Raw genomic sequence first — 12,339 nt, 5'->3', positions numbered from 1 at the left:
GAGCGGTTCGCGGTTCCTCTTAATTTTTAAAAGGACACCAATGAGTAGTTTGTTCTGCAATTCTACATATCAGCTTCCAGAATGGATGCACTACTAAAGCCCCTGAAAAAAGCCAAATTTCTTCCCATTCACTTACTTCAGAATGCATAGAAGCAACATGCTGTACACGTCATTCTGAGGTTTTAGTGAATAGCTTAAGATTGCTGATGACTGATACTCAGTGATAGATACAGACATATTCAGGCAAGGAAACAACTTAGCCTCATGTATCAGAAGCATTACTAACAACTGTGTGTATGTAACAGGTAAGGCTTGAAAGATTTTTTAATAGAATTATAACATTTTTTCCCAGTTGGTAACTAAGAAGTCAGTATAGGCTGCCTTGAAGGTACAGTTTACTCAAATAATATGAAATGTTCTACGTTCTGACAGCTACCATGAGGTAAGAATGAAACCTGAGGAGTCAGTAATATCTTTTCATTGTTTTCCTCAGGGCCTGTTCCAATATGATTTGTCCTGATTAAAATGACAAGTCACTGCAAAAACCCTACTGGACAAAAGGCTTCTTCTCAGAGAAACCATCAGGAAAAACCTGCACAAAGTATTCCACTTCTCCTGCCTGTAAAACCAAGAATCTCATCTGGCACAGGAAACTATGGCGTTTCACTTTAACTTTCAAGTACTTTTGCACAATTCTATACCCAGTGTCATTCTACCATCAAAGGCAGCAATTCAGATTCATGGAGGACCTCAAAACCCTTAGAAAAAGTAGATCCTAATAAACAGAGATAAAAGGGAAACGATGAGGTTTCAACATGAGAAACATTCGTATAAGGGTAATTATTTTAAAGGTACTAACTCAGCCACTAGTTCTAGGACTAATAAACAAAACAGTGCTCAGATCCTCACAACCACTGCTATCACGGTGTAGGAGTCAACCATTTTAGTGCAGAATCACCAATAAACAACTGTATGTATCAACATTTTTGTTCTGCCATCATCTACTTTAACTGAAACAAAGTGAGCTTAATGAAATCAGTGCACGTTCACATTTCATAGAGGTACAAATAATTACCAAAGGAAATTACTTACTCTGGAGGAGGCATTTTAGATGGTTCCACATCTCGCAGAAATTCGCACTGAAGAGCTTGTTCAGCTGTGCAGCGCTTGCTGGGATCCAGAGCAAGCATATAATCGAATAAATCTAATGCAGCTGATGGGATGCTACGAAACAGCAAAACAAAGAATCACATTTTTATTTTGAATCACACACTTCTGTGCAGAATTTTAATACATACACCCTTTCCAAAATAACTGACCATTTAGTCCTCAGATAACTTCCATCCTAACAAAACCCACTCACAAATTGAGCTTGGTAGTAAGAGGCAGAGAGAAACTTCATCTTTTATTACCTGTGCAAGCGTATAACCCAAGCTTTCTTTGCTTTGTGTGGCTAAATTGCTTGAAACCTTGTCCTTACAATTAAACCACACAAAGCAAAGAAAGCTTGGGTTATAGAAACAAAAAAAACACCAATAAAAAACAAACCAACCAAACACCACCAAACCACCCTTTTCAGCCAGGACTGTATTGTCACTTTGCACTTTGGAATGTTGCAGTTTTGATTGGCCTATGGAAAATAATTCTATTGCTTTACAGATTTAAGTCTCATTAGTAGGAACAGGATGACACATTTCTCCTGAAATTCACAGGAAGGAGAGCAAACCCTTTAAAATAAGCTTGCAGCCATTCTCCGTAACTTCCACATGAGACATTTGCACAAAACTAGTCCAATGGTAGTACTTTAGAATACATTATTCAGATACCTCCTCCACGTTGAAGGAATTTATGACCCAACCAGACTACATATTTAGCTGTAGCCAGCTGCCCTAACACAAACCAATTCAGTACTCCGAGCTGAGATGCTTTTTGGACAGGGACAACAATCAGAGAAAGGTGAAAAAGCTGACAGGTAGCTGAAATTTTAGGGCCTCTTCTTGAAGTTCCTATCAAGTAAGAGTTAATACAAGCTCTGTGGGCATCATGGGAAGGATAAGAACCTAAAGCCATTCTTCTTTACTCTTAATCTGTGTTCATTCTCCAGAAAACAGTGATATTCATAAAGTCTCCAGGAAAACTTAACACTATTACAGCTGACTACACTAATTCTTCATCCTTACAAAGCAAACTCTTCTCTCAGTTTTCGACGATACTGCTTCTTTGGTTTCATTGTGTTGAAATAAGCTAATTTTATAACATCAGGCCACACTGCTGGACAAGGACTCCCGCAAATTCGGCTGTACCAAAAAGAAGGAGAAAAAAAACAGGGTATGAGAACCAAAACCACAAGTGAGCACAGCTGTCATTTTATTCTTGCACGTACAGTGAATACAAAAACACAATTTTAATATTTAGATTCTTCTAGCTAATTTCTCTACTGTCTAATCCCCAATACCATTAAATAATGGTGAACTGTCTATGAAAGGTAATCATCCTGCACAGACTAAACCTGCTTTAAGAAGCCCACTGTTTTTGCCCCACCCCACCGCAGGCATCCTCCACACAAATGTTTTGAAAAACTTATCCAATTATGTCTGGACAGTACTCCAGGTATTTGACTTGGAGAACTGGATAGCCCAGGTTTAGAATGTTCATTAACTTCTCTGTCCTTAGCTGCTCAGGATAATGAAGAAAGATAAACAAAAGCCTGAAAAAGCACTTTTCACTGAGAATTCAGTTGACGCTGAAGAAATAAGGAGGGAGGGGGGCAGGGGGGAATCTCAGTAAGGCCGAAGGCAGAAGTATGATCCAACCACTAGAAAACCTGTATATTTTTTATTTCAGTTATTACTGTTATGTCACAAGCCACAACTATCTCCACAAACGCAGCTGCCCACAGTGTTATTCCTTCCCCTTCATCCCCACCCATTTTGTACATCCGAGGATGACTAAGCACAGGCTGACCAACACCATACTTTCAAGCAGAAGAAATAAAGAGGCATTTTACTGCACATGCAAGGTTTCAAAGCTCTGATGCAGGCAGTCATAAAAGGACATTTTGTAAATACATTTTCATAGCTCACCCCTCCTGCTTATTAAATGGCTACTCTAAGAGACTTAATGATCTACTAGTTATGCGCCAAATGCTATGCAAACCAATGTGAGGGGTATGCAACTTTCAGGAGGGAAAATAAAAATAAGAAATTTCTCTTTTCCTGTCAGAATTTACTTCAGCTGTATCTTTGAACATTAAAGCTAGAAAGGACAAACAGAATTGCTGACTGTAACATACTGTGGGTAGTGATGTCGCTAAAACTGATATATTACATTTAAACAGGAAAAAAATGCATAGCTTCAGTGAAGCGGAAAAATTATCTACAAACAGGAGCTTCCAGCAGAAGAAGAAAATCACAAAATTTTAGTTTGCTCTACCACATGTACATTACAGGAGAGAAAAAACTTCTGTAGTGAAGTACAGTGTACAGACTGTACAGTGACATGCTTCAAATGCCGTTTAGTGTCAAAAGCAAAAATTTACCAACTCACAAGTTTAGTTCTTACACTGAGAATGACCAATGATATGCTGTACACCTCCTAAAAACTTCATTTTTCCAGGCCAGCTAATAACACATTACACAGAACCACACTACTGTTTAATCTGTTTTGAAAAAACATCTCAATATATAACTTTGTAATATTTTTTATTAATTTTTAAAATAGCATTGACCAATTTCTGTTCAGGTTCTGTAAGTTCTGTAGGACTCACTCTCTTTTCCCTTTACTTCTAGGAACAGAACCTCAACAGACCTCACAAGGTCAGTTATGGTATCAGAATCAAGAGCAATGTTTGCTTGCTGAATAAAGGGGGGGGGGAAGATGATCTGGTTCCACTGAGTTATATACATATTCTATTATTTATTGAGACAAGGAACAGAATTTTTACCCCCATAAAGCATCTGGCAGTTTGTAAGGGAAAAGAAATATTCTCACAAAATTAATAAAGCCCAGGTGGGTATGTGGAAGATTTGAAACAGGAACTCAAGGTCAGCAGCATGCCAAGTACCTATCCCTCCCAAATCCTACTTGTCCTTATTATTGTCTGTGTTTTCATTTTGGTTTGCTGCAAGGAAGTTGTAACATCATCTTAAAAAATAAGAGGCATTTTGACTACTCTCTCTGTAAAACTTCAGTAATAGGCAACTCCAGCTCCTCTACAAAAAACTCTCTTACTATTCAACTGCACATTGCCAGGACCATAGCATACTCACAGAAAAACCTTCACCATGTACAAGCAAAAGTCACTTGTTTTACATGCCCCTCAAAACCTCTAATATCTCACTCAGGGCAATAACTAAGTACTTGCAAATGTTCACAGTGCACTACCTCTGAATTTAAGGCTAACAAAAGAAACCCAACAGTTTACGAGGCACCTACTATGAGGTAATGCTTGCAAGTTACCTTATAAGTTCCAGTTGAGCAAGTTCTTGATTTGCTTGAAATATTGGCTTTTTTGTAAAAAGTTCACCCAAGATGCAGCTGTAAAACAGTTTTGCACAATTCCATCATTATGGCTTTCAATACAGATAAATAAAAACGTTTATTTTTGCTTGTTTTTAATGCTTGTTACGCTTCTGTACCAAACTCTTACCCACAGCTCCAGACATCGATAGCTGGCGTATATCTTTCTTCTCCAAGCAGAAGTTCAGGAGGCCGATACCATAACGTAATAACTTTGTTGGTATATGGTCGGCTGTTGGGAGGAGCAAAAAGAGAGGACTATCATTTTACTACAATCTCATTTCTGAAAAAGTGATACTTTGAGGACTTTATTTCCATGGTGCTGTTTAAGAATAGTACAACCTTCCACACCTTTTTCCTAATTTTAGTCCTGCAAAGCTGTGACTGCACAAAAGCAAACACAGCCATCAGACCAATGCTATCAAAGGACACACTGAAGTTATAAATAATAATCACACAGCCATGTGAATTCAGCTATATGAATCCTGTATGTCAATTACTATTCAGAAAGCAATACTGTATATTTATTGCATCGCTAGTCATTTCAGGAGAGAGATCCGCTTGGATAAAACCAGTAATTTCTGGGCAAAGAACTGACCATTAGAACACCAAATACAGAACCTCCACAAGCATTTTGAGAAGAAGGAAAAAAGTCCCTTTCTCCACTGTAAGTAGGAGCAAAAGAGACAAAGCCTTTTTCTTGAACTACATACTTCAATAATTTTGATTCCAAAGCCTGGAATGCTTCCAATACCTTCCAATATTTCACAACATCTTTAATTCTCTACAGCTCTAACCAGAGGTTTTGCTCACTGGGAAGAATCCTTCCCACCCTCACACTAAGGAATGGATTGCCACTGTCTTACAGACTGAGAAACAGCATCAACAGTTCAGAATGGAAGGCAGAAAACAGATGTTAGGTTTGTTTTTTGTTTCAACCAGGTGTCCCAAAATTCTTTCAGTTTTAATAATTCACTCTTTCAAATAGAAAGAAGAGTAACATTAAATGCGGAGTTCGTGGAGCTCTTGTAATATACTCAGTGGTACAGTTATCATTTCTGCAAAATTACCTGAGGCTTCTTTTCCATTAAGAAACTCCCCAATTAATTTTTAAAATGCAATACTTTTTTTAAACAATCCCATCATTTATCATATTTATCTCTGAAGCAAGCATTCCTCTACGAAATACCATTTACACTGTATGGACTTTCTCTACGGATGCACCACTCACATATAAGTATATTGTGCTTTTTAATTGAACATATGTTTTCTTACAAAATCTGCCATATCTCCTACTCCAAACACATTAAATCCAACAGAATAACATTTAAAGGAGCACAACTACAGCAACTGATGGTACTTTACTTAAAATTTTCATTTCCTCCCCATGATGCTCCTATTAAATTCTGCACCCTTTTGAAATGCGTATCATTCTAAACAACAGTAAAACAAACGTAAAAGACATTAATTTAAAACAGCAGCTATTATACACTTGTTGGTATACATTAATGATGTCTGTTACTGCAGATACTCAGAAGGAAACTGAGCAACAAAAGAATTGCCAAAAATCTATTAATGAGGTTCTATTAGCTATCATTAGATTTTAATCTTAAGTCTCATTTATGTATAATGGGGTAATAATGTTACTGTTTGGTGTATAGTAAAATCTGTTATTTGCACTATAAAGACACCTAACTTCCAACTGTTCAATTCTTAATAAAGTTTTACAAGCAAAATTTAATTTAATGTAAAAATAGGCACTGAAGAAAACCTCATGAAAAAAATCAGTGCATGTTAAAATAAGAAGGTAGGATGGCATCCATCCCATTTATTATCAGTACATCTAAACCAAAAATTAACTACCCAGCAGCTGCTCAAGATTCTCTTACCCTGCTACCATACTCAACAGTTTTCACAACTATGCTTAAGCACATGTTCCTTAAGTAAAAGTGAAACTAATGCTACTGGCTTCAGCAACAAGCTCAGAGCTCTGAGAGAAAAGAGTGAGCTCATAAAGCTAGCATTATGGTTGTTATGTCCCAAATCAGACACGCAGAAATAGAAGCAAGCTCAGGTGGCTAATATTCTGTGTATCTAACCACCCAGCGTACCTACTAGTGTAATGACCATTCAGCCCGAGTTCTGAAAATCCAGTTCCACATGACATTACATCATAGATACTGAAGTTCTTAATCATAAGAACTGTGCAGCTCTTTCCTGGAGTATAGGCATAATGAAGCCAAGAACAGAAGAACAAGCTGCAAGCAGTTTCAGAATAACTTTTATTTAAACTTGTATCTCTGTTTCCAGCAGATTCAACAGCACTGACTGCCTAAAGAATACAATGAACCTCTTCAAATGTAAAGGTTAAATTTTACAAAAAAGTAATGTTTTCAGAAAAGAAAATGTATGCTAATTTTTATCAGAAAAAAAAATGCTTTCCCTAATTAAACTTTTCCTAGGTTTACCAACAGAAAGAATATACCTTATGTTAACAGGACCAGAAACCAATAGTACAAATATTGATGCAACCTGCTTAGGACTACAACTCTTCAATTCCAATCAATATTCGGCCACTCTCTACAGTTATTTATCCAGAACACTTGGAAAAGCAATACACTTGCACAAAGAGAGTTTTGTCTGGTTTTATGCAATGCAAGACAACATATGGTTCTTTCCATTTCCTAAGCAATTACTTGTATTACAGTACAATAACAACAACTCTAAACAAAACAGTGTTCCAGCCCTCATAATACTCAGATTTTGCAAAAGGATTAAACCTCTTGATGCCTTCTCACAGTATAATTATATCTTACCTTTCTTCAGAGTTGTACAGCCGAGCAAGTCCAAAATCAGCAAGCTTTATCTGCCCTCTGGTGGAAAAAGCAAATTATTTAGAGGTTAATCCTGTTAGATTTCCTCACCAAAAATCAGGTGAACTTGAGATTTTGAGACAGCTGCAACTGATCTTCATCAAACCACATTAACGAGGCAATGCCTTACAATCTATGCATCTCTTCATCAAACAAATAGACTAGCTTACTGAACAGCAAAGACAAGTAAGCAAAATTAGGTATCCTCATCAAATGGCATTTACATCACCAGATGGCAGCCAAAATTTAGGTGTAAAGTACTCATATCAGTAACTCTGCAGGAAAAAAAAAACAGAGGGAGTAAGCTGCTATTTTCTCATGCTTTACTGCTATCATAAGCATTTGTACAACAAACAACTATCAGCAGTCATACTTCCTTCTAGGAAGCCCTCAAAGTCCTGTTCTGCTCTTGTAAAGTTTAAATACAGTCTTAAAATCATGGTGACCGACCAGATAAGGGCTTCTGTTTTTGCCAGATGGGAAAACCTGCTGAATGGCATAACCCATAACCCCTTCCTCAGTTTTCCTGTATGTGAGGGGAAGTGTAGAAGACACAGAGCTCTTGCCTGGCAGTTTCTACATCTGAAAGGCACTGCTCAGTGACCAGAAGCCCTCACTCACCATCTGTAAAGTCTGGAGAATTTAAACAGAAAGCTATATGCAAGCTTCTCTAATACAGTAAATGAATGTAGGAACCTTGCATGATATTTTTGTTCTTTTGTCCTTACCAGTTTTAAAAACTCCCACCACTTTCAACTACATGCAAATGTGTGTCATTTCCAAATTCTCCTTTATCAAATTAGGGCAAGTTTGCTGCTGTTGCACACCGAACAATTAAGCATGTTTACTAATATAATTTGTAATTACAAGCAAGAAGCAATTCTTCTCCCCATTTGATTATGGCTGTAACTGCAAGCCAAAGCATGTTTGAACATCCCTGATCAAATATTCTCTTAAAGCATTATCCTGACTGATGAAGACAAGCACCTTAGAATTATGCCATGAAGAATCAGCCTAGACACACTTCATTTTGAAATTAGATGGCACTAAGAATACACATCAAGCATTTATTTCCTAAAATCCCCTTTCTCCCATACTCTGACTTAAAAGCTTCAAGTTTTAATCCTGCTGTCTTAACACAGGTAAGGTTAACAAACAATTGCAGGATCCAGTGTTAAAGTAGTAACATTAAAATCAATTGTAAAATACTAATCTGGTAAAGAAACATAGGCAATCTAAAAAAAAGTTTTGCTAATGACTTAAAGGAGGTGAACCATGAAGATTAAAAGAAAGATTTAAAGATGTTGTTAACAAAATTTTTTACATACTTCAAGTAATAGCCATACCTATTATTTAGTAGAATATTGGAACATTTGATATCCCTGTGCAAAAAGTTCTTCTTATGGCAATAGGCCAAGCCCTCCATCAGCTGTCTCATAAATGATTTAATATGATTTTCATTAAAATGAACCAAACCAGATTCCAGCAGTCCCATCAAGTCATGGTCCATGTATTCAAATACCAGGTAAAATGCACCTAAGACAAGAAAGGGTAGGAGAAACAGAGAGAGAGAGAGAAATTGATTTAACAGAGTCCAAAGCATTGCTGCTCCCTACTTTTGAAACATGGCAGTATTTTTCACACAACTTTTTACATTTTCCGCAATATTTATAGCTGTACCTCATATCCAATAACAGCAATGAAATACAGTGCAGTAAAATGTTTTCATAAAATTGCTTATCCATGTAAACAATTATACTAGTCAAATGTTTGTGAAAACAAATATAGCTCTACTACATGCCACTTTAATCTTGATGGACATGTACTCTCCCTGTGGCTCTCAATCTCCATCCATTTTATTTAAAGAAAAATTAACTGAGTTAATATTCCCTGTGTAAAGTTTGGGGAGAAATCTAGAAACAAAATATGTGCAGCATTAGTTCATATATCATGCTTCAGTGGTGACTGACTTTTTTAAGCTTTCAGCATAGAATCAGGTCAGAAATAAGCCTACCCTTCTCAGACTAAAATGTATCTGTAAGACAAGACAAAATGAGAAAGCAGAACTAACCTACTAGGACAGCAGCTCTGCAAAAGGGAAGTTCATATTCCAAGTCAATACATACACACGTAAAGCACAATAGAATCTGGTCTTATCTCATTCCTTCCCTTCTTCTTAACTCTGGGACAGTGCAGTCCTTGCAGAGCACTGGTGGCAATGCAGAAACCACATTCAAGTGGGTCTGTCTACCTTTCATTTTCAGAAGCTTCCCCCCAAAGATATCCTAAAGCTACCACAAAAAGCACAAATACCTGCTGCCCAACAAGAACTCATTAGTTTCTAGTTCCTAAATAAGATGTTTCAACTCAGAAGCTAGTTAAAGTCTTGCAGCAATAATGAGAAGTAAGCTTGCCAGAATGTACACATGCACACAGCCAAATTCCAAAGAACTGATTTGTTTTCTCACATAGTAGCTGAAAAGGGAAGAAAGAGTGCTAAATCCATCTGCTATTTAACAAACAGAAAAAGATTAGTCATTACAGTAAGTGTTAAACTTGGAACTAAGATCAGCGTAGAGCAGCTAAAGCACAGGCCACTGCATGTGACACTCAGAGTTCATAGTTTTTAATTTGGGTCCTTTTGTCCTGCTGCATGTTATACGAAGGAAGCAAAATACTGAACAGAAAATACCTCTGTTAGTGTACAGAGGACACAGAGCAAGAAGTAAATCAAGCAAGTGCAAACCGATCCCACCACTTCAAAAGGAAAGAAGGAAATATTAAGAGCCAAAAAGAAACAAAAGTCTGCTGTGCTAGTTAATATTTGTATAACTGAGTTCATCAATGCAGTTCATCAGTCCAGCATGGTAAAAACATAGAGGCTCCTAATCTTGGTCTTTTAAAATAGGATAGCCGGCAACCTGGTGTTAGGTCTACGTCACTGACAACTGCTGACGTATGAACCATGACATATTTTAAAATGCCTTGAAGCAAAACACTTGATATTAATGCTGTAGTACCAGACTAATCTAGATATGACCTTCAGAGGATGTCAGCTTAACAAAACTGAATACCAATGGTCTTAGTATCTTCTTGCTCTGTAATACAAAGGAAAGTTAACTCTGTCATGGCAGCAGGCCACACTGTGTGTGTACATCACAAGAAGAAAGACTGGAAAGGGTCAGTGGGACTGTAGACCTGTTCAGTGAGAACAGCTGAACACAGACTTCTGGTATATGCAAAGTAGGCTCCATGCCTTGAACAATTTCCTGCTCTGCCTACTAGCTCCCATGATCTTTCACCATTATTTATAACCAGCAATCACAACTGGTAACAACATCATGCAAGAAGAAAAACTGTCAACAACGGAGACAATTAATAAATAAAACAGTAGTACCTGGGAGATGACATAAAATTATTTATATTCTCTGCAACTCTCATTAAGAAACATATACTAGAACAATGTAAATGCTAAGTGTTCCTTCCATATCAGAACTAGAGCATGGATCCATTACGCTTCTGTGTACCTGTTTACTACATATATATTACACAATGTTAGAACCTGTTTTAAAAAGAGAAACTGTCAAAGATTAGTCTTCTTCACTGGTTATGAGAAACTATTAAAATACTAGCATTCTAACTGTTAAAACCTGATGTTCACTATTACTCAAACTATATTTGAAAGTTATTGCAGCTGCAAAAAAAGTATCAAGCAAGCCAAAGAGAAACTTCTGTTAGTTTATTTCTAGACAAATATGGTGCCCTTTTCTGATACAGGTCTGCAGTTTCAGTCAACAGAACCATTACACTATTCCACTTGATCATTTCAAATCTCCACTGGTTTTTATCAGATTGGGTGATCTGACGCTTCATAACAAGTAAACACTGAGGTAGAAGAAAACAATCATGGATGACTTCACAAGTGAACTATGTACAGGCACAAGTCTGCTTATTACAGCATAGCCTGAGTTTGAGTTTACAGCATCATTTAGATTAACCAGAACAAATGCCTTTCTCAAAAAGGAAAATGTAAGACAAAATAATTATTTTTTCCTTTATGAGGCCAAGACATGTGATAACTTGGAGGTTACATTTTAAAATGACCTTTCGTTTCATGCTAACTTTGCCCAATATCCACATTTCTGGAAGCAGTGTCATAAAAACACCTAAAGCACTGTTACAGTAAAGTGTATGTAATTCAAATGAACCCAGAATTATTTATTGTCTTTAACATTATTCATCTTACTGCTGTTATGTTAAAGACCTGCACTTCCCAACAAGTGCTTGTGAGATAGGAGGCAGCCTATAGTCCATTTCTACATGCTGCAACAGAGCACTAACAGTGGGTTTATGTCCTGGGTGCCCCATTTCCTTCACTAATACCACACAGCTCATCTCAATTCCTTCATCTACTGCGATAATAAGAAACCTTAAAATCTCTGCATGCTGACAAGAGCAGCAGCTGGAATAGCCGAATAGTTACAACACTGCCTACTTCTGAATATGGCATAAGAGACAGCAGCTGAATCTATTAGGGAGGTATACAATAAGAGATTCACAAGGATGGAAACAATTCTCACATTACTCCTTTTGTTTGCACTTTGAAAAATTAATCTTTTTAACTATTTTGTCATTTAAGATTGATGAGGGTCAGAAAGTGAGATACACATTTAGAAAAATTAAAGGATTAACACATCTTCTCCTGTTCATATATTTCAAGTCATTGATCTCTAACAGTAGCAGTTTTCTTAACCAAAACACAAAATGAGCTAGGGTATAATGCTGTAGTGCTCTGGGCTGGGGGATGCAGAAAGGAACGAACAGCAGGGAAGAATGATCCAAAAGTCCACATACATGACAACTTTTAAGCAAATATTTTCCAAACGTAATTTCATCAGGAAAATGTTTCCAGTTTCTCAAAAACACAGAATCACAGAACGTTAGGGAT

At 37.0% G+C, this 12,339-nt stretch overlaps 1 protein-coding gene across 1 annotated transcript in view; it reads right to left on the bottom strand.

The window, feature by feature from the left end:
* LOC104538217 (cyclin-dependent kinase 13-like) overlaps window positions 1-8,927 on the bottom strand; it is a gene marked incomplete at its 5' end in the record, with an annotated part of 17,071 nt that extends 8,144 nt beyond the window's left edge. The window contains 6 exons of the mRNA XM_010181338.1: window positions 1,093-1,224; window positions 2,181-2,297; window positions 4,459-4,536; window positions 4,649-4,750; window positions 7,335-7,391; window positions 8,738-8,927. Of these exons, the coding sequence (XP_010179640.1) occupies window positions 1,093-1,224; window positions 2,181-2,297; window positions 4,459-4,536; window positions 4,649-4,750; window positions 7,335-7,391; window positions 8,738-8,927 (676 nt within the window). The remainder of the gene's footprint in view (window positions 1-1,092; window positions 1,225-2,180; window positions 2,298-4,458; window positions 4,537-4,648; window positions 4,751-7,334; window positions 7,392-8,737) is intronic.
* Between the last annotated feature and the right edge of the window lie 3,412 nt (window positions 8,928-12,339).

The sequence above is a fragment of the Mesitornis unicolor genome, unplaced genomic scaffold (genome assembly GCF_000695765.1).
Source record: "Mesitornis unicolor isolate BGI_N332 unplaced genomic scaffold, ASM69576v1 scaffold10843, whole genome shotgun sequence".
NCBI lineage: Eukaryota > Metazoa > Chordata > Aves > Mesitornithiformes > Mesitornithidae > Mesitornis > Mesitornis unicolor.
The sequence above is the reverse complement of the archived record's forward strand: the minus strand, read 5'-3'. Positions and strand labels throughout refer to the sequence as shown.